Source organism: Passer montanus, unplaced genomic scaffold (assembly GCF_014805655.1).
Source record: "Passer montanus isolate IOZ18808 unplaced genomic scaffold, ASM1480565v1 scaffold62, whole genome shotgun sequence".
Classification (NCBI taxonomy): Eukaryota; Metazoa; Chordata; class Aves; order Passeriformes; family Passeridae; genus Passer; species Passer montanus.
Window position 1 is genome coordinate 4,429,462 of NW_024371260.1, and position 25,000 is coordinate 4,454,461.

Below are 25,000 nucleotides of genomic sequence, written 5' to 3' on the forward strand. Positions count from 1 at the left end.
GTCTATGTGAAATTTCCTTACCAAAGCAGACTGAGGAGTCACTAAAAGAGCTTCACCTCCAATTAAATCACTGCCTTTGTAAATGGAACTTTTCTTGCTGGGTGTATGTTTGCTGTTAATTTGCATTAAATCCTTTCAAGTGCACCACCCTTTTTGGCCAAAAATTCAGCCCATCAGTGTTACAGTGTTAATCAAAGATTAATTCTAGTATTTTTTTGGATTTTTTTGGGGGCTCTTATAGCTGTTGAAGGGTTGGTTTGTGTTTTTTGGGGTTTGGTTACAGTCTGTGGTATACCATTCACACCTCATGATCTGGAAGGGCTTTATACTCAGTTTTCATATGGAATTTTTATAAACATTAATCAACTGCTTTAATTGCTGTAAATCCATTTGCTGCTCATTAGAACAGAGCAAACTCCCCAAAAGGTTTTCTAGGGGACACAGAGGACAAATTAAACCTATACAGTTCCACCTGAGAGAATACAAACTTGGTTTGCAGATATTTGAAGACAATTTCTGTTTTTCCTTCCTTACAGCAGAGCAGAACTTGCCTCCTTTCCCCTGGAACATTCTCCTTCGTGATGCTCTGCCCTCTGCTCAGCCTCTGGGGTGTTCAGCAGTTGTTTCCCCCAGCAGGGCTGGACATGAGGAGCATAAGGAAAGCAATTCCCAAGAATTATTAGATTCTTGTCTTTTGAAGCAAATAAACTATGTTTATAATGGCAATCATGGGTTAAAAAAATCCAATCTATTAAACCTTGCATCAGAGCTGGATTAAGGGTTGTGGTGTCTTGAGGCATTGAGAATTTGTTCAAACTTCTTTCTCTCTTCAGCTTCACTGAAAGGAGAGAGGCTGAAAAAGGTGCAGGTTGAAACAAGCTTCAGATATGAACACTGTGTTCAGCTCCAGCTGCTGCTTTAAAGCCTCTGACTTTCATAATTTTTCCTCAAGAAAACCTGTGTTGGATTTCTTACGTAATTTTTATTATAGAATCTCTTGAGCTTTTAGAAAATCTTGGACCTCTGATCTCCATGAGGTTTCTCAGATCTCGATAGACCCACTGGTAGATCTGACCAAATAAATATAACCTCAAAGGTCTTTTCCAACAGAGATAATTCTGTGATTCTGTGATTTGAGGGGAATCCTGATACCACCTATCATTTCATTGCATACACCAGTAGTAGTGGATAAACATGAGCAGATCTCTCTCAGTATCTTAGGAGGACTTTTAATTGCCTTTAATTTGCTTAAAGCTCTGGTAATTCTGGACCAGCTCATAAACCATCTAGAGGGCAAGCAGACTACACTGCAGCAGCTGGGTACAAACTCATTCCTGAGGGGAAAGGGAAATAAAATTCACACCCTTGCATCTCTTGTGACTGCATTTAGTGACTGTAAATGCTTTGCAGTGGGGGAGTGCCCACACGTCTGTGTAAGACATGTCTGGGGCAGATGATGGAAGTCTTTTGATGGGTTTAGGCTGCTCTCATTTGGCTGCTGAACTGCAGTGTCTGAAGTTTTCAAATTCAATCATTGCTGCTGCCACGCTGATGAATTTTGATGCAATTTCCCTCCCAGGGCACAGCAGAGCAGCAGCAGCAGAGAGGGACTGGGCAGGTGTAACACAAAGCTTCAGCTCACAGTTTCTATCATCTCATAAATGTTAAGACTTTTGCTTTTTTAATCCTTTTTTAGACATAAGATCAGAGGAAAAACTGCCCAGAGGTGCCCCTTGACTGCATTCATAAAACTGCCCAGTCAGAGCAGGAGAACATTTTTCTCAAGAGAAAAAAAAAAACCAAAACAACACTAAAGCCAAAATGGTAAAGACCTAAATACAAATGGGATTTCTGTTCGGAGATGCTGCTTAGCACTTGGTTTCAGTGCTTGCTGAGTTGATTAACATTCACACTGGCCACTCAGGCTCAAGCAGTGGTGCCCAGGACCCCTTGTGCTGCCTGATAATGGGGAGGAAATCCCTCTGCCCTCATTCTGTGCACCTGGTACTGCAGCCTGGCTCTGACATGTGCCTTAACCCAGCGAAGCATAAGCCTGGAATAATAACTTCCTTCATGGAAAAATATGCTCAATTAGCTGCTCAAAAATGTGCATGAGGATGGGCAGTTTTCAGTCTCCTGCAAGGAAGGATTTACTGGCTGAGACCCGAATCCTTCACGTGTGTCTGCACAAAAGAAAGATTGCTCTTTCTTTTTGACTGCTTTTCTTAAATGATTTGGGGAAGTTTTGAGCACTTTTAAGAGGAGTGCTGGAAGGTGGAAACTCTGTCAGGAGAAAATGTTTTTCCTCTTAGTTTCTTTCAGTACAACAAGCACAATGAGGATACATGACCAGTGTGCCTTGTCACTGCCTTTATTGTCAAGGTTTCTCCTGGTAGTATCCTGAATAAAAAATTCAAGAATAGAAATCCATATCACTGTTTTTAGTCCAAAGCCTGCCTACTGTTGTGGTTATCCAGCTCCAGTTTACTGGGAGGAGTGGAGAGACCTTGGTTTTCCTTCTTTGTTCTCCACAGAGGGATTCAAAACAAAATCCTCTACAGCTAGAACTGGAACTAGAATTGTTACCCTGATTTACAAGCACATTTCTCAAAATCATTCCGTCCCTTTAGGGGAGCCTGGAAGGCAGAATCACAGATAAATCAGCTGCCAGTCAAAATCTCATCAGTGTGGGATCCCACCTCTGTGGAAGAAGAATATTTGGGGTTTTTGTTGGGCATCAATTCCCAATTGGGAAGTTTGTGCTTTTTCAAATCTGTATGAAGTAAAATGTAGTGTGGAATATGAAGGAAGGTGGAAAAGCTGTGGGCCTTTGCTTGAGAGCACTGAAGAAACATAGATTATAAAAACCCTTTATTTCTGAGACTATTCACTGGTGCAATTTGTGTTTTACCACAGTGTCAGCTGAAGTCCATAAGAACACCACCTGATTTATGTATTTTATTTTTGATTGGGGTTTCTTTAACAGGAAGAGGAAGAAAGGAACCTGAGAGACAGGCAAACTGCAGAAATATGATAAAACATATTAACAGCTCACAGAGGGGAGCAGAGCAGTTGTGGCTGCCCAGGATCCAAGGGCACAAGAGGGTGCTGTGCACTCAGCACATCACAGCCCAGCCCCCAGGTTACTGACACTGCCTGATGCAAACAAACCATTTTTAAAAGTATGCTTTAATATTTTTTTAGGTAGCAAGCTTTGCTTTCTTCCTGCTAGTCGAAACTGCACAGAATGTTTGGCAAGTGAATGAAGCTTCAAAAAGATTCAAAAGACTTTCTGTGCTGTGAGGGAAACAGCTGAGAAACAGAAATAAGCAGAAGCTAAAAGGACAAAATTAAACAGGAAATGTTGCACAGAGAAAGATGGGTCAGGAAGAAAGTCTCTGAAATCAAAGACAGCATAGAGAGGCATCAGCCCATGGCAGGCACTGCAGCTGGGCTTGTACAGCAGCAGGTCAGAGCTGGCACACACTGGCACAGAAACTCTGCTGCCCTGGCTGCTGTGGCAGCAGGGCTGATGCTTCACAAACCTGTGGGATCCCTATCCCAAAACACCCAGAGCCTGACAGTGACCCCTCATCTCCTGCCAAGCCCTTCCTGAGATCTCAGCCAGGAGAGCTCCAAGGCTCTGTGCAGACCAGGCTGGGAGGGAGGGCTTGGGAACAGGGGTGACAGTAGGGTGTCACTGTGATATTTCATGAAAACCCTTTTGCCGGGATTTTTCTCCTGAGAAGCTGAGAAGCCTCAGAAAAGAAATTTAAAGAATAATTATCTGATGCTTTGGAATGTGGACTGGAGGTTGTTTACCAACAGGGGCATCTTTAATTGGTTCCATGTGAATTGTTTTAACTTAATGACCAATCCCAGTCCAGCTGTATCAGTCTTTCTGTCTGCCACAGGTTTTCATTATTCATTCCTTTCCTAGCCTTCTGATGTATTTTTTTCTCTATTCTTTTTAGTATAGCTATAATATAATATAATATAATATAATATAATATAATATAATATAATATAATATAATATAATATAATATAATATAATATAATATAATATAATATATATCAGCCTTCTGAGACATATGGAGTCAGAGTCATCTCTTCCCTCATCCTGGGACCCACGAACACATTGACAATAAGGGATCCAGGTGAGCAGCTGAGCAAAAGGAAGGGCTGTTCTGTTCAGAAAGGAGAGGTGGTTTTAGCAAGGGCTGGTGGAATTCTTAGGGAAGCTGAGTCCTTTTCCACCCCTGCCACTAGCATGTTCTTGGAGCTTTCACAAATTATGCCTTATTGTCTGTAGTCTCCCATCTGTGAAGGCTGAGGCATCTTGGAAATGAAAATGTCACATCCTGATTCTGTGCACTTGATGGAAAAAGGGGGGATCTGCAGAGGAGGAGCCACAGAGACCCTTAAATCCTGTGAATAAATTCCTGCTCTTAATAGAGAGCTGAATCTGTCCATATGAAACTACATTGTTAAAGAAATCAAATCAGTTCTGCTTTCCTGTGTCAGAAACACCTTTAGCTCTGACTTTAAGCCTTCGTTAAATTAGAGGCAGAAAAACAGGAGATTGCAGCAGGAACAATTGTTTGCAAGATAGAGCCCTGAGAGTTTAAAAAGCATCAGTTCTGCAAGAGAAATACCAGTTGCAGTTACTCGGTGATGCCAATCCAATGAATCCTGACCCCAAGAGTTATTTTGCATATTTGGTTTTTTCTAATCAGAGGTAGCCTGTCAAACTGCCCCTTCCTCTGTAATTTAAAGGTAAATACTTTAAATAATCACCTCAGGAATTTATTTGAGTTCTGCCCTGGTGGTTTATAGAGGCAGTTGTGCCCATTTCTTTCTGGGTGGTGCTTTCAAAGTAATTTAATAGATGAAAGGCACCTGGAGCAGGATGTGTCTTTGTGGGAGGGATCTGGAGGCTGTTTCAAGGTGGTTTAGCTGAAAAAGTTATGAATTAGAAACAAGGTGGGCTGCAAAATGTGAGGGAGGTGCTCAAAGGCATAAACCTTGACATTTTCATTTCCCAAGAGCAGTGCAGGGAAGTGCTGAGGTTGGAAGGGACCTCTGGAAATCAACCAGTCCAGTCCCCTGCTCAAGCAGAGCTTGCCCAGAGCTGTCCCCAGCTGGGCTTTGTGGTGATATTCAACCTGTGTGGGAAGCCTGGCCACCCTCGCAGTAAGAGAAGTGTTTCCTTGTGTTCAGATGGTTTTCAATCTGTGCCCATTTCATCTTTTTCTGTCAGTGGTGCTGCTGAGAACAGTGTGGCTCCCTCTTTGTTCCCTGCCAGCTGCTCGGTGTTTCTAGGTACACACTAAAGGAGAGGTGAGGGATGCTGCTTTCACTGAGTTCAGGCACAGGGATCTTGGAGGAAAGGCTGTCTGAGAAGGAAAATTTTGTCCCCTATCCTGGATGAAAAATACCCTGAATCCAGTTATAAAATATGACCTTAAATTGAAATTTCTGTTCTCTCTTTGACCTAAGAATGAGCTTCCCAAAGGTGTTTGACTTTGGGCTCCCCACGTCAGGATGCACCCACCCAAATACCATCAGTCTCTAGAAAAGTCTTCCATCATGGCACACAGATGTGACCCCAGCTCTCCAGACTCTGCTTGCACACCCTGCATAAAGAGGAGGGATGGAGTTAAAAGTTAAGTGTGTAGCTGGCTGAGGACTCGCCTTTGTGGGCGTGGGGTTGAGGATGTCAGGAAAACACAGATGCCTTGTTGCAAAATCACTTCTGCTGTCCCACAGGACAGGCAGATTGACTGTCAAATATTTCAACTCCCTGAAAATGAAAACCAGTTCCATTTTAACCAGCTAAAGATTTGATCCACAATTTGCACTTTCATGTGGCCCAACAGACATTACTGGTGCTGTAGTAGAAAGTAGATTTTTTTGGGTCATTAAATAGGAAGGAAAAGCCCCTCACTTTGAGACCATATTCCTCGTTGCTGCTGTAGGTTATTCTTCTTGGTTAAAAGATCCTGAGTCATATCTGGATAATGTGAACAGCCTTGCTCTAACAGCTGAGGAATCCAGAAACAGCACAAAGCAGAGCTCCTTGTCTTTGGGCTGCCCCCTTCTGCTCCCTGTTTTACAAATAAAAGGGAAACCTGTCCTCAGCAGAGATCCAGGGCACTGCCTGACCCTCTCTTGCCTTTCCACGTTGGGCACCCTGATGGAGGCTCCTGCTGAGGAACACAGTAAGTGATCTCATGGGGGATTTTCACCTGGAGGGCTTTTTAAGCAGAAGCTGTTGCTGTCAGAGTCACAGGATCAGGTGTGATTTCCCCTTTGCTGGAATAGACAGCAAATATTCAAACAGGCTCTGGGCTTTTTTTAGCTCACAAAAGCAAGGGAGTCCTTTGAAAGATCCTCCGTGTGCCCAATCATCGCTTTCCTCACCCTGTGCAGCATCACAATATTCTGACAGTGTAAATCCTCACATTTGCCTCCCTCCCTCCCTCCTCCCTCCCCCTCCAGACTGCTGCTATCGGATCTGTGATGATATGTGATCTCCTGGATACAATCAGGCACACACACAAGTACCAGGCACTCCTGCTCAGCTGAGCAAAATGTCTTTCTCCTGAAGTGGTGCTCATCACAGCCTCCAGATCCTTGACGATGTTGCCATGCTTTCCTTCCTGCCTCCTGCCTTTTGCTGGCTTTGCCTGCCTGCTTTTCCTGCCTGGGGGTCATCTTTGCCCTGCTGTTTGTAGCTGTATGGACTACCACACCATAGACTGCCGGGATCAAGGACTCCCAAGTGTTCCCAATCCCTTCCCATTGGATGTACGGAAACTTCTTATAGCTGATAACAACATTCAGGCAATACCAGCTGACTTCTTTATATTTTATGGAGATCTAGTCTATTTGGACTTCAGGAATAACTCCCTCACCTCTTTAGAAGAGGGCACTTTTAGCAGTTCTACCAAACTGGTGTATTTAGACTTAAGCTACAACAATTTAACGCAGCTCGATGCTGGGATATTCAAATCAGCAGAGAAACTGATAAAACTGAGCCTCGGAAACAACAACCTGGTGGATGTGGACGAGGCTGCTTTTGAGAACCTGGACCAGCTCCAAGTGTTAGAATTGAATGACAATAACTTACAGAGCCTGAACGTGGCAGCCCTGGAAGCGCTGCCCTCCCTGCGGACCATCCGCCTGGAGGGCAACCCCTGGGTGTGTGACTGTGACTTTGCCAACCTCTTCAGCTGGATCCAGGACAATGCATCCAAGCTCCAGAAAGGTAAAGCTCCGTGGCTCTCAGTGCAGTCTGTGTGTCCGTGTGTGCCTGGGAGGGCAGGATGGTTCCTGCTCCCATTGTCTGTGTGCCTGCAGTTTGTCAGGCTGTAATTGCATGCTCTCAACAAACCAGCCCCTTAAATTCATGTCGGCTTCTTTTAGCAGCAGGTCCTCCTCCCACTTAAGAAATAAAATTTAAAAATTAAGCCCTAATAATTTTGATTTATAGACTAAACTTGCCTAGGCAGTGAAAGAGCCTTTTCAAATTCATTCAGCCCAGAGCTGGTTCTCTTCCAGACTTAATTTTCTCTCTGGTAAATATATTTTCTACAATAAGCCCTTTGAGCAGATAAATATGCTGTGCCAGCTCCTTAGGAAAACTGTTTTTCCTCTCATTTTACTGATCAGTTATGCAGCTGCTACAAAAGAGTTAAATCCCCATTTTATGCAACTGTGATCATCAGCCCCTTCCTGGAAGTATTTAGTTGTGATGCTCTGTGTTTGAAACACTTCAGCATCTCAATTTGGGCTCTATTCATTGAAAAAGCACTGCTTCAAATATGAGAAATAAATTGAAGTGGCTTTAGAACCCCTCAAAATGCAAGATATCTAATCCTGGTAGTTGAGCCAGTCATTTTTAGAAAGGCACAGCGGGGAAAAATAAAAGTGTTAAGACTGGCATGTCTAGGGAATCCAGACTCTTACTCCACATGTCCCACCAGACCCCAAAGCCTCTCTTAATCCAGCTTTAGCAGGAGATCATCTCACAGTTCATGTCTCCCAACAAGCACCAGGGCACAAACTCCTGCCACTGAGCAGCACCAGCTGCTCCCAAAGGCAGAGCAGGGAAGGAGCAGGGAAACTTTGGGAGGGCCCCAGAGGGGACAATTTCCACAATCCCAGGATGCTCCAAGCCCCATCCAACCTGGCCTTGGACATTTCCAGGGATGCAGGGGCAGCCACAGCTTCTCTGGGCACCCTGTGCCAGGGCCTGCCCACCCTCGCAGGAAGGATTTTTTCCTCATGTCCCTTCTGAACCTGCTCCCTGTCACTTTAAAGCTGTTCTCTTGTGTCCTGGCACTCCAGGCTCAGGCTCTGCAGTCAGTTATTCAGGTTCTTCCCATGCTTGTGACCTTGGGTAGCACCTTTCTAGTGCACTCATCTACGTTGCCCTGAATATTCCCAGCTGTAGGTCAGCGGTTTTAAGGAAGAAGTGATTTGAGGAAAAAATGTTGGGTTTTTTTTCTCTCTCTGTCAGTGAAACCTTGATCTGGATTCTTTCTATTATGCCACCTTTCCTCATGGTTTAGCTTAAGTTTGTTCAATTTGAATTAAGTATTTGCCTGTCTGTAATGTTAACATGAGTTCACACAGCAGTTCACTTTCTCCAGGCTTCCACTGAAATTCCAGGCTGTTCCCCTCAATCCTGACTGAGATCCTGATCTGTCCAGTTTGAGTCTGTCCCACCTCTTTCTCTGCTGCCCCCTCAGTATTTTAAACGGTCTGAACTTTTATCTGGGCATCTCAAGTGAGTGAGCTTTCCCAGAGCACTCCCAGTTTCCCAGTCTCCCCACCCCAGAGATGCTTCCCCACAGCTTTTCCCCTCATCCATAGTTGTGTTTTGGCCAAATAGCTGAGAAATTACTAGTTTATCCAGTCTTCCAAACTTTAATTAGGACTTGATTTGGGAAGGCAAAGAGGGAAGGAGCAAATATTCAAGTGGTTGATTTGGCCAGAGCTGTCCTGCAAGGATTTGGATTTGCTGCCTGGAGTGAGCACCCTGCTCTCTTTGCAGCCAGCCATGCCAGGCAGAGATGTGCAAGGATGCAGAAAAGCATCAGGGCTTCTTGTGAGCTGCTGCCACAAAACCACTCACTGTCTCTTTTAATAAAGCACCAAAACATCCTTCACAAAGGTGACTGCAAAACTAATCCTTAAAACTGTCTCAGTGACTTTTTGAAATACATGGCCACAGTTGCGTGCCTTGCACAACAACTTTTGGAAAGCCAGAGTTAAATTATTAGAATTATGATTTGATAGCATTTTACACCCCGTTTCCAGTTTTTAATGATGTCACAACATGCTTCCCATGAGGAACTGATGGAATTAGTGTTGCTGGTCTGCTTATACTTATCCAAGCCCACGCTTGTCTGGCCTTTCCTGGAACAGTGGGAAGGGCAGCTCAATAAACCCTGAGCATTCAGACTCCCTGGCTGCTCCTGGGAGTTCTGTAAGGCTGGGATAAAGGATTCTTGCAGCAAACACAGTAGGCGAAGTAGGGCAGCAGGATTTCTGTCTGGAAATACAGGAGGAAAGACAGGGATGCTTTTCCAGGGCCCAAGAAAATATCTTGGCTTCTTCTGCTTTGGAATTGTGCAGCAGCTCAGGAGTTTGTGTTGCACTGGGAGAAGGACATTTGCAGACAGATTTGGGCTCTGGGCATTCCTTTGGGTTCCTCACCTTGAATTGTGAAAAATGCCAATCACTTGTTTTTTAAAATTTTAGAAGTTTAATAGTAATAAAATGGTTGTAAAAAGAGTAATATAATTAGAGAAATAAAAATTTGAACAATTAGGATTGGGACAATATGAGACAATAAAAACAAAGAGATTGGGACAGTCCTCTTTGTGGGCAAAATAAGCCCAGAAAAGGACCCACATTAACAGAGGATTAACCCTTCAAAGCAATAGCCTGTTGCATATTCATACAGCTCATCCATGGTGCATAAACTCCATTCAAAGAAAGGATTCTGTCTGGTCAGTGCTGACTTCTTCCTCTGAATCCTAACAGCATCTTCAGGGCTGAGTGAGGTGGGAGGAAGTTAGTTTTGTCTGATAAGAGAGCAATAAATTCTCTTTCTCTGAAAGATTTAGGTGTCCTGTGGCTGCTCTCTGGTGCGAGTACCTCATTCCTTTCTTTAAAAAAATATCCCACATACACAGTTTGTTTTAACTACAAAAGTTACGTTTTAACTACCAAACTACATTTCCCATACTATTAAAATGTTAATACAGCACGTAATCAATACAACATAGTACATATAGTAAATATCTGTGTAGAGCCATGTAACATGCACTTTTCACAGAATGACACCTGGAGTAGTAGGATGTGCCTGCCTGAGGGAAGCCCCTCAGCAGCTGAGCCATTCCCCAAGCCCAGGCCCTGCTCCACCTCCACTGCAGCACTGCAGGGAGCTCAGCAGCCCCAGCTGCCCTTGGCTTTTCCAAAGGAAACACCAAGCTGATTCAAAAGGGGCAGTTTTGTCCCTGTGAACTGAAATCTGGATAATTGATCCTGAAGCTCCATCCCTCTGTAATTAAGGTTTCTGGAGGACTCGGTGACAGGAACAAAAGCTGTGCTTCAACTCATTAGTTTTGCAGGAGGCTCCATTTTCCTGCTGGCACAGTACCAGAAATGGCTTGTAAAGTTCTGACTTCTGCTGACCTGCCTGCCCAGCTGGAAAAGGCTGCAAAGGCTCTGCCCAGCTGAGCTGCCTCTGCTCATCCAACCTGTTGCTTCACACAAACAGCTGGGGTTTCAATAATTTTACAGATTTCAGCATTTATTCATCTAGCCTAAATTTTAAATAAATTTTATTACATTTAAATGAATTCTATATATTACAATAAATTATATTAAATTTAATTTAAATGCCTTAACTGGCATTAGGTGAATACCCTCCCTAGATGATACCCTCATCCTGGCAAATTTTTAGGCAGACTTATTAAAAAACAGCACTAAAATTTTGTGATTAAAGCTAGCACTTTAAAATAGCAAACACTTTTTTTTTTTACCATAAAGAGATATTAAATCCAGCATTTTCTTCTTGCTGCAAAACAAAACTACAATTTCCCCCTCTGATTTAGTTAGTAATTGATTAAAAACTAATTAGTGAGCACAGTAAAAGAAGGCAAAGGAACTGTGAAGAACAGTGGAATGGTGATAAGTGGAAAATATAGAAAAGTTTTTTTCCCTGGAGAAGACAAAGTGTTTGCTGCTGGTCAAATGGTTAAGTACAACACTTAGAAAGATTTTCTGTGGAAGGATGTTTGGTTGTGTAGGCATTTATTACATCTGAATGGTGGAAATAGTACATATTGATGCCTTCAGATCAGCAGGAGAATGGATATTAAGAATTTGGGATATTTTTTTAAGTAGAGGAGTTGCTGTAAGATCTTTATCCCTAAAAAGACAAGTATGAGAACTTTCATAGAAGGTTTTACTCCATGGGGCCATGAAAACTCATAGAACAAAAAAATACCTTGAAAGAACAAATGCCTAAGTTGGTCTACAAAAATAAACTCAGCAACTTCTCCTATTGGCCAGGCTTCTGCTTTCAGAGCTTGCTGTTCATCACATTTATCTTGGCTAAAATTGCCCTTTTCTTTATTTCCTCATCTTTAACCTAGTCCTTTTAGTAATGCTGTTTGAAACTCAGGGCTCAGCCAGCACAAGATTGTCACTGGTGCAGATGACAGACCAGAGGGTTATGAACCTTCCCTTTCAGTGTTTAAACACAAAGGGCTTTGATGGAATAAATTTTTGCTGAAACTTCTTGTTTAAAATTAGTGCAAAAGACATTTCTTGAGTCCCTCTGAGGATCCCATCAGGATGAAAGGGCTGGATTCAGATAAATGCCTGTAGCAAAGCAACACAAGTAATCTGCAGTGGCCACATTGAAGGGCTTTGCTGACATTCCTGTTGTTGATTTTTATTTTCTGTGAACATGCTTTGGGCAGCTGGGCCTTCGACCTTGTTTGCTAATGACTAATGCATGTTTAACATACTTTTAATTAGCACTTAAGTATTCCTTGGAGTGTGACTGTAGTGTCTCCTTTCAGTCATCTTGCCCTTGTTTTGTTTTTTACTTCCTTTCTTCCCCTTAAGTTTGGGAAGTTATATACAGTTTCTGGGATTAGTTAATTTATTTGTTTAGTTATTTAAGTTCCCCACTACCCATTGCCGGAATTGAAAATTTTGTTGCTCTCTATAAAAACAGTATTAGAAAGACTTTTAGCAAAGGTTTAGACTGAGCATTTTTCTGGGTAGCCTTTGCACATTTGTATTTCCAGGAAGATTTTAAAAACTTTTTCAGAAGTGGCCAGAGACAGAATTCCAAATAGATTTGTGCTGTGATAAATAAAATAGGTGTTCTGAGTGTCTGAAATTGAAGTAGGCACAGTTGAGGTGAGGTCTGGTGCTCAGGGCTCATTTGATCAATTTTTGCTCCATTTTAGAAAGCTGTGGATGGGGGCTACACAATTCTGGGATATTCCAACAGGGTTGTAGTGTCAGTACTGACACAGAAGCTGTTTAGCTACCTGAAAGGCTTCTGCAGTTTTCAAGACCTCTTTGGAATGGATGGAGAACTAAATTCTGGTGAAGTGGCAAATTTCTAGATAAGGCAAAAGACCAGGGGAGGAGGATGGCAGGTAGAGTAGATAGGAAGAAAACCAAGAGCAGGTGACAATGAGGCTGTAAGCAGGAAATTCAGACTGAATTCAGTCCTAAAAGACAGATTCAGAAGTGAATCATAAAATATAATCCTTGAGGCTGGAAAGGACCCCTAAGGCCATTGGGTCCCAGCTGTGCCCGATGCCCACCTTGTCCCCAGCCCAGTGAGTGCCACCTCCAGCCCTTCCTTGTGCACCTGCAGGGATGGGCACTCCAACGCTCTCTGGGCAGTGCCAAGGCCTGATCCCCCTTTCCATGGGGAAATTCCTCCTGGTGTCCACCCTGAGCCTGCCCTGGGCCAGCCTGAGCTGTTACCTCTGCTCCTGTCCCTGTTCACTGGAGCAGGGCCCGACCCCCCCGGCTGTCCCCTCCTGTCAGGAGCTGTGCAGAGCCAAAAGAGACCCCCTGAGCCTCCTTTTCTCCAGCTGAGCCCCTTCCCAGCTCCCTCAGGAGTTACCCTCCAGACCCTTCTAGACCCAGGAGCAAGGAATGATTTTTCTATGCTTGCTCAGACATTCCGTGCCATGAGGTTACCATCTCTTGCTTCTTGGCTCCTTCTGTGATCCCATTCCAATCTGAGATCTACTGCATAACTTATTCTATAAATTAAACAACCTCTCATTTCACTAATCCAGTCTTTTAATGAGTTTACAGAAAATGTTAAATATTTTCTTCAAAACAAAGCATCAAAATGACACGAGAGGACAGGTTTTGTTTAACATTTCAACCAACAGTCAGCAAGGAAACTGAGAGTTCTACAAGTTCTCTTGACTTATCAGTCTTTATTAGCACTTATTTGCTCATCTGCTGTGGAGAGAAGGCTCCTTAACTCCATGTACCAATATAGAACCTGAGTGAGCTGCAGCTAGCAAGGACAGGCTGTTCTGTCCATTGCAACCATCAGCTCTCCCCCAGTATCATGCACATGCTCCCACTCCACCAGGACAGAACAGAAGATCTGTGTGTCTGGAAAGGCATTCAAAGCCCTAAGACATTTCACACATTCAGCAGCTTTTTATCCTGCTCAAGCAGAAACGCCTCACAGAAATTATATTCCTTAACAAGCACATCAAATCTGTTTCTATATATACATATATAAATATATAATTTGATCTCCCAGACATTTTCAGTAAAACGATCTGACTGCCACTGGCTTTTCACTCTGTTTCTTCCATCCTAAGGTTATTTGGAGTACTTCCATCTTTCACAGATTTGAAGAAGTGAGGACAGCACTTGCAGATGTGAACACCTAATGTTGAACTTCATGTTTAGACATTGAGAAAAACTGCTAAGTACCCTCCAAAGCTGTTCTGCAAATCTTTAGGGCACTTGGCCATAAAAGTTTTATTTAGGGATCTAAATCTAGGCTTCAAGTTTTTTAAGCTTTACTGTTCTGATGGCTCAAGGCTATTTTCAATGAAATCTCATCTCACTTCAGAGGCAATGCCTCTCTCATTGCTTATTAATACATCTAATACATTTGTGACAGTGTTTAAGGAGACCAAGGCAAACCATAGCTGGGAGCAAAATACCACACAAGAAACAACATGCCACATTTAAACATTTCAAATCTGTGTCAACTACATTCAGCAACACGAGGGAACAGCTAAATCCCACCCAAAAGGGCAAATGCCAATTTTACCCTAAAATAAAAAGCCTATTGTTGTGCTGTTATATTTACTGTATCCATAGTAGTGAACATGTGTGCATGCAGCTCATTGAAACATTTATGGTTTCAGATGTTTCTGTGGATGTGTTTCCATACATCCCAATGCATGTCCCAGTGTGCCTTTGCATTGTCTCATCCTGCTGTCCACTGCTAAATGGCAGGAAGCTCTTTGTCCTGGTACCTGCTTTTTGTGAACTCTAAAAGACCCCAAAAGTATTGTGGCTCCTTCTATTTTTTTTTAAATTTCTTTTTTTTTAACACAGCATCCAAAGTTATAGCTGGGCAACCTCTGTCTGCTAACAGACAGACCATAACATTGAAATGATAATGAGTTCCAGAAGTTCTCCAGTCAAAAATATGTTTAGCATAGGGATTAGAGATAAGCAGAGACAGAAAGACACAAGGAGTCCTTCAAAACAGGGTCAAGTGGACCTGGAGAAAGTGATGCCCTTGATGTCTGTAGCTGGAGGAGTATGAGCCAAAACTCAGAGTGCAGCAGGGCAGCAGTCAATACACCCAGGGAAAAGCCCTGGCCCAGCCAGGAGCAGCAGTGTCCATGGTTTAAAAACTCCTGAGCACAGGAACCTGGGGGAAACGTGGCTGGGTCATGGCTGCAAAGTCCAGCAGGGTTCAGATGAAGCAGGGCCTCTGGGTTTTTGTGGGGGTTTTGAGATGGTGAGATCAGCCCAGTTATAGCTTTGGGGCATTACAGCGTTGTTTGTCTCTTTTCAGTAATTTGCAAGGAAATTATTCATTATTTGCATGCAGACAGGTTTTGGGCTGCTTCCATTTTCTAGGAGGTTCAGTTTTACAAGGAAAGATTTCAGCCTGGGCATAGTCCTGAACAGAAAAGTGGTTTTTAGGATCTAGCAGCAGCTTAATTGCCTGTGATTTATTGGCAGGGTTTAAGTGCTGGACTTGGTGGAGTTGTCCTCCTCCAATATAAGTTGTTCAAAGTCATATTGTTCTGACACCTATTTGGGAATTTCATTGAAATAACTCTACCTGGAACCCTCCTGCATCACTTCTTTATGAATACACTTTTTTTTTTCCTTCTTTTTAAAAACCTTACCTCTCCTTTTAACATTGTGATTCTGGAATTCCAGCATTTTCACACTCCCCATGTTACTTAGACAATCTATTCCTCAGGGTACCTACCTGTATTTCCATCCTTATTTTCCCAGAGTTGAGACAAGCCTGTGCAGAATCCAGCACCTGTGCCTTGCCTGGCACCTCAAAGCAATCAGCACCAGTGCAATGCATCTGCTCCTTTTGATGACATAGCAGAAGGATGCAGGGTGTGTGACATTGTCCTTGGGACAGCTGGAGTCATTACAGATAATGGGATGGCCCTGACCAAAATAACCCAAGCTGTGTATTTATAGCACACTCACACTTGTTATTTCATTTACAGTTTTGTTTGGGATGAAGAAGCCACTCCTTGAATATGATGTGGGAGCAATGAGGTGGATATATATAACTGTCATCAAAGGCTCTCTTGCTGCAGCCAAGCACTAAATACCAAGCTGCTTTGAGATGCCCTTTACAAGAATCCCGGCTGGTCTTTTAAAGGAATACATTCTATAGAATAAATATTTTAAAAAATACAGGAAACCCCACAAACAAAGGATAAAAATTAATACCATTGAAGTAAAAGTGTGAGAAAGCAGAGCTCTAAGGTTAAATGTTACCTCCTGTCCTTGAGAGGTTGTGTGTGGGGACAGGGATTTCTTTGAGCCAGTCTAGATGCAACAGAGCCACACAAAGGAAAAACCTACACCCCATAATTCATACTGATCACCTTCTAGAAACCATTCTGTAGCTCATTGTTCATGCAGAGGGTGTTTAATGCCCTGGAATCACTTCCTGCCCAAGGAAAGAACAAAGATGGATCTATTGCTGGCACTGATGGAACAGGACACGAGGGGTACAGAGCATCAGGGCTCCTCTGCCACAAGAACAGCCTACTTGTCAATAATGCAAAGCCAGGGCTGTGTCTGTGGAAGGAAGCAGATGAAATGGGTTTGTCCATTTCTCATCTTGAGCAAGTGTGTTTTCTGCAAGTGATGGTATTTTCAGGTGAAGAGTTGGAAGCTCTGGTGCAACAACCACTGCATCAGCTTTAGAAGGAGAAATTCCTTGTGCCACCAGAGACAGAACTGCTGCTCTTACTGTTGACTGTACCAAATGAACAGGTTGTTCTAAATTCAAAAGCTTCTGTTTGGCTGTGCTGGGTTTTTCAACAGTGCCACGACTCAGTGAAGAGAAACATCCACGCAACAGAACTGACCAACATTCCCTTCCCTCATCACTGCCCTACAATCCTTTCCCTCAGTCACTGTCCTGTGCTTCCACCCAGCTCTGCAGCCTGCCCTGGCTGCTCCAGCACAGCTTTGGGGGCTGCCTGTGTGTGGGTAGGAGAGCTCAGCTCTCTCCTGTCTTTTGGAAGAGGTGGGGCACACAAAGTGTGGCTGAAGCTCCCCAGTGAGCCCCCAGCCCTGCCCCCTGGTCTGTGTTGCTGTATTTCATCTGTTGGCATCTGTTATTCCAAACACTAACAATTCTCTAAAAACTCGAGGCCACAGAAGCCTGTTGGGCTGCCACAGAATAAAGCAAGCAGCAAATTCCCATCTTATCTCTTTGGTTTGAGAACATGACCTAGATTCCAGTACCCATGGCTACATGGAGAGGAGCATCTTTATTTCTCCTTATTGTATAATGAGTCTCAAAATCCTCACAGTACACTGATTCTCATACCAAGGAATATCCTCCAAGTGCCTTGGTGTGCTGCAGGTCCTTTGCTGTTTGCATTCTGTGTGTTTTGAAGCAAAGTGAAAGCATCAGGGAAAGAGGAATAGAGCTCACAGTGCCCAGGGTCAGCTCTGATCCACGGCAGAGGGAATGATCCATGCTGCTGGGAATGAAGGAGTGAGCTCCTTTCCATGTCTGGGATCCTGGGCAAATGTTACCATGGCAAGTTTTCTCTCAAGCCAAGGACTGTAGCATGTAGAAATGCTCAGGACAAGAGTTTTCTTTTGGAGTGTTCTTTGCTCTCTTTATTTTTTAATATATTCTCTTTTTATTTCCTCCCTTATCCAGATCTGATATTCCATCCCATCACTCCAGCACAGAAATATTTTAAATGCTGCCAGTTGAGAATTTATGTTTCAGCTGGACTGAAATTGTAAAAGGTAGAGTTGCTTATGGTCACCTGTGCCCTTTTTTTTTGAGGAGCTTGACTCAGATGCTCTGAAAACAGCAGTTCTCAGGAGGTCTCAACCTGTGTAAGACTGATTTCTTTTACAGAAAGACAGTTGTACAAAAAAAAAACCTTGGGTTTTTTTGTGCTTGCTACAAGTGAAATGGAATTTGTGTAGGTGCTGTATTCACTTGGTACAGGTTTTCCTGCCAAATTGCTGCAGTGATCTTTTCATATTAGCAAGGAATTTCCTCTTCAAATGAATTTGCAGTATGTCGCACTCATGCAACTGCTTTGATTACTGTCAGAATTATATTTATTTACTGAAAAATAATTAAAGAATACTATACTCAACTATACTAAACTACACTAAAGAATACAGAAAGGATACAGACAGAATGCTAAAAGATACAATGAAAACTCGTGACTCTTTCCAGAGTCCAACACAGCTTGGCCCTGATGGGCCAATGAGCCAAAAGAATTCACGTGAAACCAATGAAACAATCACCTGTTGGTAAACAATGTCCAAACCACATTCCAAAGCAGCAAAACACAGGACAAGCAAATCAGATAATTATTGTTTTCATTTTTCTCTGAGGCTTCTCAGCTTCCCAGGAGAAGAATCCTGGGCAAAGGGATTTTTCAGAAAGTATGATGGCGACAGGTCAGAATTCCAGAAGTCTCAGAGGATGTTTGAAACCACGCAGCTGCTTTCTCTTCCAGATCAGTTCCAATGACAGGAGGTTTCACAGATCTCAGAGCAAGTTGTGCACAGTAAAGGCAGGGCAACCCCGACGTGTGGGAGAAAGTGATGCATCTGACTCCATGGATATCAGAAGGCTAATAATTACTTTATTATACTGTATTATTCTATACTATATTACACTACATCTAAACTGAATCTGCACAAGCACCCAACTCATCTCCACTGCACAGCATCTCATGACTGTCAGCTGACAGTCCTGACACACACACCTGGATTTAACTGGTCAGTGAATCAAAACACTCACATCCAAATCCAATTACCAATTCCCCTTAGGTAAACAACCTTCCACAATGCATTCTACTTGTCCACAACAAGACGAGCAGCAATTGAGATAAGAACTGTTTTTTCTTTCTGTGAGGTTCAGAGAATGTGAAACACAGAAATATTCTTGGGAAATTGTGCCTTGCTTTTCTCTGTGAAGAGGAGCAGCAATTCAGATAAGAATTACTTTTCTTCCTCTGAAGTTCAGAGAATACGAATCCCAGAAATATCCTTGGGAAATTGTGCCTTTCTCTTCTCTGTGAAGAGAAATGTGGCCACAGTTGTGTTTGTTCCCATTTGCTGTGCACGGCCAGGGCACGCCAGGCTCAGGAACACCAAAATCAAATCAGCCATGATTTGGGCAGCAGTGTGCCTGCTGAGCCTTGGCCAGGCCCTACTGGCACTGCTGGGCAGCTCTCAGGACATTTTCAGTCAGAGCAGCAGGAGAAAGAGGGAAATAAAATAAATGGAGGAAAGCCACAGAACTTCAGGCAAACATGACAGATACAGGATAGCTTTTAGGGATGAAAATTTAATACAGTCGTCATCACAAGGTCAAGTAGGTCAGGGTGATAATTGGTTCCACAGTGGAATTAACTAAAACTCCTCAAATCAGCACAACAGCTGGGCTGGGCTGGATCCAGACTATCAGTCAGGGCAGCCCGGGTTTAACAGTAAAACATCACATGCCACACTTATCCAGCCACGGGAAAGCTGTGATTCACAAATGCAGAGGGAATCTTATCATCACCATTCCTTGTTTAAAGTGACATCATGGTTCTGTGGCAGGCCTGTGGGATGGAAATGCCATGTTCTCTGTGTGCAAGCAGCAAGGCAGAGCCCAAACCAGAGAGAACACCCCAGGATCAGCAGCAGAGAGGAACTGGATCAAGTAACTCTGCAGCAGATCTCGAATCATTAACACACAATTCTTGCATTTTCCCTTTACATTCATACACACAATTCTTGCATTTCCCCTTCACATTCATGTCCTTAATAGTGAGACAAACACTGCCTTGCCAGCAGCTCTACAGACTTTATTCACTTCAGTATGGGCTCCATTCTAGCCCTGGAAATCCCTCTCCTGATGTCCTCCATGAAGAGGGAGCTGGGCACATGCAGTGAACTGTGTGCTTTTACCATCCAGGATCCAGCTGTATTCTCACCCCTTCTTAAATTGGGGGTTTTTGCTTTCACTACAAAGAACCCAGCTCTTGGCATTCTCCAGTAATGCAGGGAGGAACAATATCTGTCAGTCTGCATGGCCTCAGGGCAGACAGAGAGAAAAGGAGAAGCAGGTCACAGACAAACAAGCATCCATTAAACCCAAACTCTTGTTTGACCAGAAAAATAAAACGACTCTAGTTTGGAACTACATGGAAAAAAGTAATGTAGAAGGGTGTGGAAGGAACTTCAGTATCCCTCTTACCCTGTTTTGGAGTCACTTTGTGTTCAGATGGAACAGTTGGGAATTGCTTTCAGGTCTCCAGGTTCAGGGGTTCAACATTCACTTTTTTAATTCCTTCAAATCATGGTTCTAGATCACACCTGATCCCTGGAAGGCTGCAGATGAAATAATTTAATTTCCAGGAGCTGCTCAAAGGGGCTATGTAATGGCTTTTGGATAGTGACAGGTTTTGTTCCATTTTTCCCTGAATATTGTACAATTTTGTAAACCTGGAATTAACCCTAAAACTTTTCTTCAGCCATTCAATCTCTGACCCAGAAGAACAGAAGAACTCATCAATATTCAGCTGATTTGTTTCCCTTTCCTCTTCCTTGCAGGTCTCCATGAAATCCAGTGTTCCCTGCCCGTGGAAAACAGGAGGATCTTTCTGAACGAGTTATCTGAGGTCAGCTTCAGTGAATGCAAATTCAGTTTGTCATTGACAGACCTTTTCATCATCATCTTCTCTGGAGTCGCCGTGTCCATCGCTGCGATTCTCTCCAGCTTCTTCCTGGCCACCCTGGTGCACTGCTTCCAAAGGTGTGCTCCCAGCAAGGATGATGATGAAGACGAAGATGACTGTGAGGACTGAACTCAGTCGAAATCCTTAAGTTTCCTGGGTTTATCAGTTACCAGATCATCAGCCAAAGTCAATGAGTGAAAAAAAAAGTAGAGTGAAAGCTTTAAACATAAGCTCACAATGTGTAAGGATCTCCTCTAGCCACTGCTGGTCACAGGCAGGAATGGCAGACCTGGGACTGTCACCTCTTCTTGCACATGTACCCTGCTGCAATCACACCAGGTTGATTTCCATGGTCCTTAACCAAACACTGCATTTAAGCTTGAAGATTGAAGGAAAAAGGGGGGGAAAGCCAAAAAAAAAATTTCCAGTGTTTTAAAAGATGAGTTTCCAGACTGTCCTGATGAAATGCAGGTTTTCATAAGTGCTTGAAACTTGTTCTAGATACACTTTGAAAATGACTGGATGAATGGACCTATTTCAGGTTGAAAATACAGAAGAAATTCAAAATAGTATCCTTCCTAGATCTAAGTACTGGGAGATTCTATTAAAACTCACACAAAATGCAACTAAAATGATTCCTAGAATTGTAGAAAGCATGAGAGGAAGGTTGGCATTTCCCCCCTACAAAAGTTCTCCAGAAACATTCATCCTCCATTTAATGACAGCAATTGCAGGCACCATTCAGCAAAAAAAAAAAATTATTTCTGTAAGTGAATATGATTCTGGATCTGAGTCATCCACTGCAGATGCCTGGCACTTCTTTGGTCATGGCACAAATACTAAATTTAACATCCTTTTGCAATTTTAGATGCAGTGAAGTAAAGGATTTCCCTCCCCATAAGGCTTGGCACCAGTAACTGTTGCAGCATCCAGTCCATTTAGCTATTTTAAAGCACTAAGGGCTATATTCTGCTCCTGGTTATACTGGAATAACCCAAATGAGATGAAGACCATGATCCAAATTGGCAACTGTGTAAACAAAAGTGAAATCTGGCCCAACATATTTCTGACTGTATTATAGATTTGTCAAAACTTGAGCTCTTCTATATGATGGTAGATATTTTTGTTAAAATTTAAAAAGACATTTATTACAAGAGATTTTTGGAATAGTGCTGGACAGCTTTTTAGGATAAGTATATTTTTAAAATATTTGAAATGGAAATATTTTTTTAAAGCTCTGTGTATTTAAATTGTTATCTAGAGTAGCTGTGAGGGCTTAAATTAATGAACAACATAGTAATAAGCAAGCTAAGGACTGTATGCTATTATAAAGTAATTAGAGCTGATAAAAAGTAGCATTTGTTTAACTACTGTAAATGCTATTATTTCTTTTGAAAAGCACTCTTTGTTCAAAATACTGCCTTGCTCAGTGGGAGGGAGTCACCCTGAGTGGCTGGGGTGCCAGAGTCCAGCCTTCCTCAGCATCCTGGGGATCCCAGCCAGCAGGGATCAGCTGGAAAACCTTCAGTGAACCACAGTCTGTCCGTGCCTCAGCTACCTACAGCGTGACCACCACACCAGCCCTGATCCCCTGAAGAGCTTTGGGGCTGCAGGGGCAGAGCTGTGCCCCAGGGCTGTCCTGGGATCTGCCCTGTCTGTCTGTCCTGGGGGCTGTCCTGGGATCTGCCCTGTCCAGCTGTCCTGGGGACTGTCCTGTCCACCTGTCCTTGGGATCTGCCCTGTCCGACTGTCCTGGGGGCTGTCCCTGGGATCAGTCCTGTCTGTCTGCCCTGTCCGACTGTCCTGGGGATCAGCCCTGTCTGGCTGTCCTTGGGATCTACCCTGTCTGACTGTCCTGGGGGCTGTCCCGTCCACCTGTCCTTGGGATCTGCCCTGTCCATCTGTCCTGGGGGCTGTCCGTGGGGTCTGCCCTGTCTGGCTGTCCCTGGGACCTGCCCTGACCAGCTGTCCCTGAGATCTGCCCTGTCCATCTGTCCTGTGATCAGCCCTGTCCGACTGTCCTGTCCAGATCCTGGGGATCTGCCCTGTCCAGCTGTCCTGGGGACTGTCTATGGGATCAGCTCTGTCCGTCTGTCCTGGGATCAGCCCTGTCCGTCCATCCTGGGGCAGTGGGGCTGCCCTGGCAGCTCTGCAGTTGCTCCCTGGGCTGACAGGGCTCGCTCTGGGTGTGCCCCACGCTGAGGTCCCAGCCAGCAGGGAAGAGTTTCAGATTATCCAATGCACTCACTGCTTGCATTGGTGGGATTATTACTTCTGAAAACAACACTGAGACAGAATTAAGCAGGAGAGTGAGAGGCTATTCTGTATCAATACTGTCTTATTCTGATACAATTCCTTCAAGAAAAATGAAATGACATGATTTTCACTGTGTAGTGCCATGATTATTAACAACACAAATATATTTATAATTTCAACCTGGGATTTGATGTTTATTTGTATGTGGGAATGAAAAAGGATAAAAACTGTGCCTGATTCACCTTTTCTAAGGGAGGTTTTTTGGTTGGAAACACATGTTGCCAGTGCAGCTCCTCAGCCACCTACCTTCCCCACAAATACGGATCTGTTATCAACAGTTTTATATTTAGAGCCGTGCAAATTGTTCAGTCATGGAGCAGGAAACTGGGTCACACTTATTATGGACTCAAAACTCACAACCCCTTAGCAAAATGATTTGTCCTACTAAACTTCCCAGGAGTGGATGTTTCAGCAAACATCTGCCCTGCCCTTGGTAATGAATTCATGGCTTTGTGTCATCAGCCTGGAAGGCTCAGGAATTTTGCACAGGTCATGTCCCAAACTCAGCTGTTTTGACTGGGCTCTGCTCTCACTTGCAGGTTCACCCTACTGCGGTGGAAATGTAAATTTGTTTATAGTTTGTAGCTTTTTGCTGAACCCAACACAAAGCCCTGCAAGCTCTGGTTCTGTTTGGGACGTGGCACCCCCCGAGCAGCGAGGAGCACACCAAGCTGACACCCACACAACACAAGCTGGAGAGCAGGGCTTGGCAAAGCTTTATTTGGGAAGCTGCTATTCTGGATACTCCATCACACCAAAGTGATTTTGCAGTCTAGGGTTTTTTCTGGATCAGAAAGTTTAATGATATTTTTAAATTCTGTTTTTCCCTATAAGTAATGTACATTTCAGAACTATTGAACACCTCCAGTACGTAATATTGATACATTGTAAGCACTAGCAGTTGCCAACTATTAATATTGATTTTGCATAATTCTGATTGCTAGTAAGTGAGACAGAACTTAGATTTAGTTCTAAGCGGGATTTTCCTAATTTTACAGAATCTTGAGAGCAAAACACTCTCCTGCTGGAATATTGCCAGAACTAGTGATCACCATAATGATCCCCTGCAAAACTTTGAAAGCCAGTTTTATTATCAATAGATGTACTGGACTTGCAGTTTTAGCTCCACAAAGGTGTAACACAGAGCTAATCCCTATTGTGTTTGCAGGGTGCCCTGGTGAAGGAAGGAATGATGAATCTGACTCCGTGTTCTCAGAAGGCTAATTTATTATTTCATAATACTATATTATATTTAAAAAATACTATACTATACTAAAGAATACAGAAAGGATACTTACTGAATGCTAAAAAGATAATAATGAAACTTGTGACTATTTCCAGAGTGACTATTTCCAGGCTGACACAGCCTGGCACTGATTGGCCAAAGAGTGAAAACAACTCACAGCAGAATGCAATGAAACAATCACCTGTGGGTGAACAATCTGCGAACACATTCCACATGAGCACAACACAGGAGAAGCAAATGAGATAAGAATTGTTTTCCTTTTCTCTGAGGCTTCTCAGCTTCCCAGGAGAAAAATCCTGGGTGAAGGGATTTTTTCAGAGAATGTGAATGCCACAAATCCCCTCTCCAGTTTTGGGGAGTGTTCCTGTGCAGGGATATTTCCATGGCTGGGATGGGATGAGCCTGCACTCCCTGCTCGGGCTGCAGTGACCCACATTAGGATCAGAGCAGTTTCAGTGGTGCCAAGTGAGAGCTGAATTTAGCTTCCCTTCACTCCAGCAGCACTGCCTGTAGGTGATTAGAAATGTACTGTGCAAAGTTCTTCATTTACAATTTCCCTTCTAAAATAGCTTCACTTTCATGGTGCTCTCTCTCACTGTCAGAAGCAAGCAGACATTTTACCTGCTTCAAGGGGAAGGAAAGACACTCTGCATGACCCAAATAAAGCCTTGCAGGCTCCAGGAGCCAGGAAGCAGCTGCCACATTGCCTGCAGATATGTCTCCTTGATGAAATGCTCGAGCTTGGTATGTGTGAGGATCCAAAACCTGGGCAAAAAGGCAAATCTGCATGATGTCATTGAGACAGTCTGACTTTTAGAAGTGTGCACACGGGTTTTAAAAAGCCCTAATCCACAAAATATTAAAATAAAGATCAGCTAAAACAACTGTCCAAACCCAGCATTTCATCCCCA

General features: G+C 43.4%; 1 protein-coding gene across 1 annotated transcript; it reads left to right on the forward strand.

Annotated features, from left to right (window-relative positions):
* The first annotated feature begins 6,120 nt into the window (after positions 1-6,120).
* Positions 6,121-22,900, forward strand: LRRC38 (leucine rich repeat containing 38). Its single transcript, XM_039727680.1, has 3 exons — positions 6,121-6,223; positions 6,504-7,272; positions 20,403-22,900. Exons 2-3 carry the CDS (start codon positions 6,645-6,647, stop codon positions 20,654-20,656), a joined length of 882 nt encoding a protein of 293 aa, XP_039583614.1. The 5' UTR covers positions 6,121-6,223; positions 6,504-6,644; the 3' UTR covers positions 20,657-22,900.
* The last annotated feature ends 2,100 nt before the right edge of the window (positions 22,901-25,000 follow it).

Bases quoted from the DNA above. Each gene is read 5' to 3' on its own strand.
- LRRC38 (XM_039727680.1), top strand. From the start codon at position 6,645: ATGTTGCCATGCTTTCCTTCCTGCCTCCTGCCTTTTGCTGGCTTTGCC. The intron at 7,273-20,402 runs GTAAAGCTCCGT...TCTTCCTTGCAG, and splicing joins TGCATCCAAGCTCCAGAAAG to GTCTCCATGAAATCCAGTGT.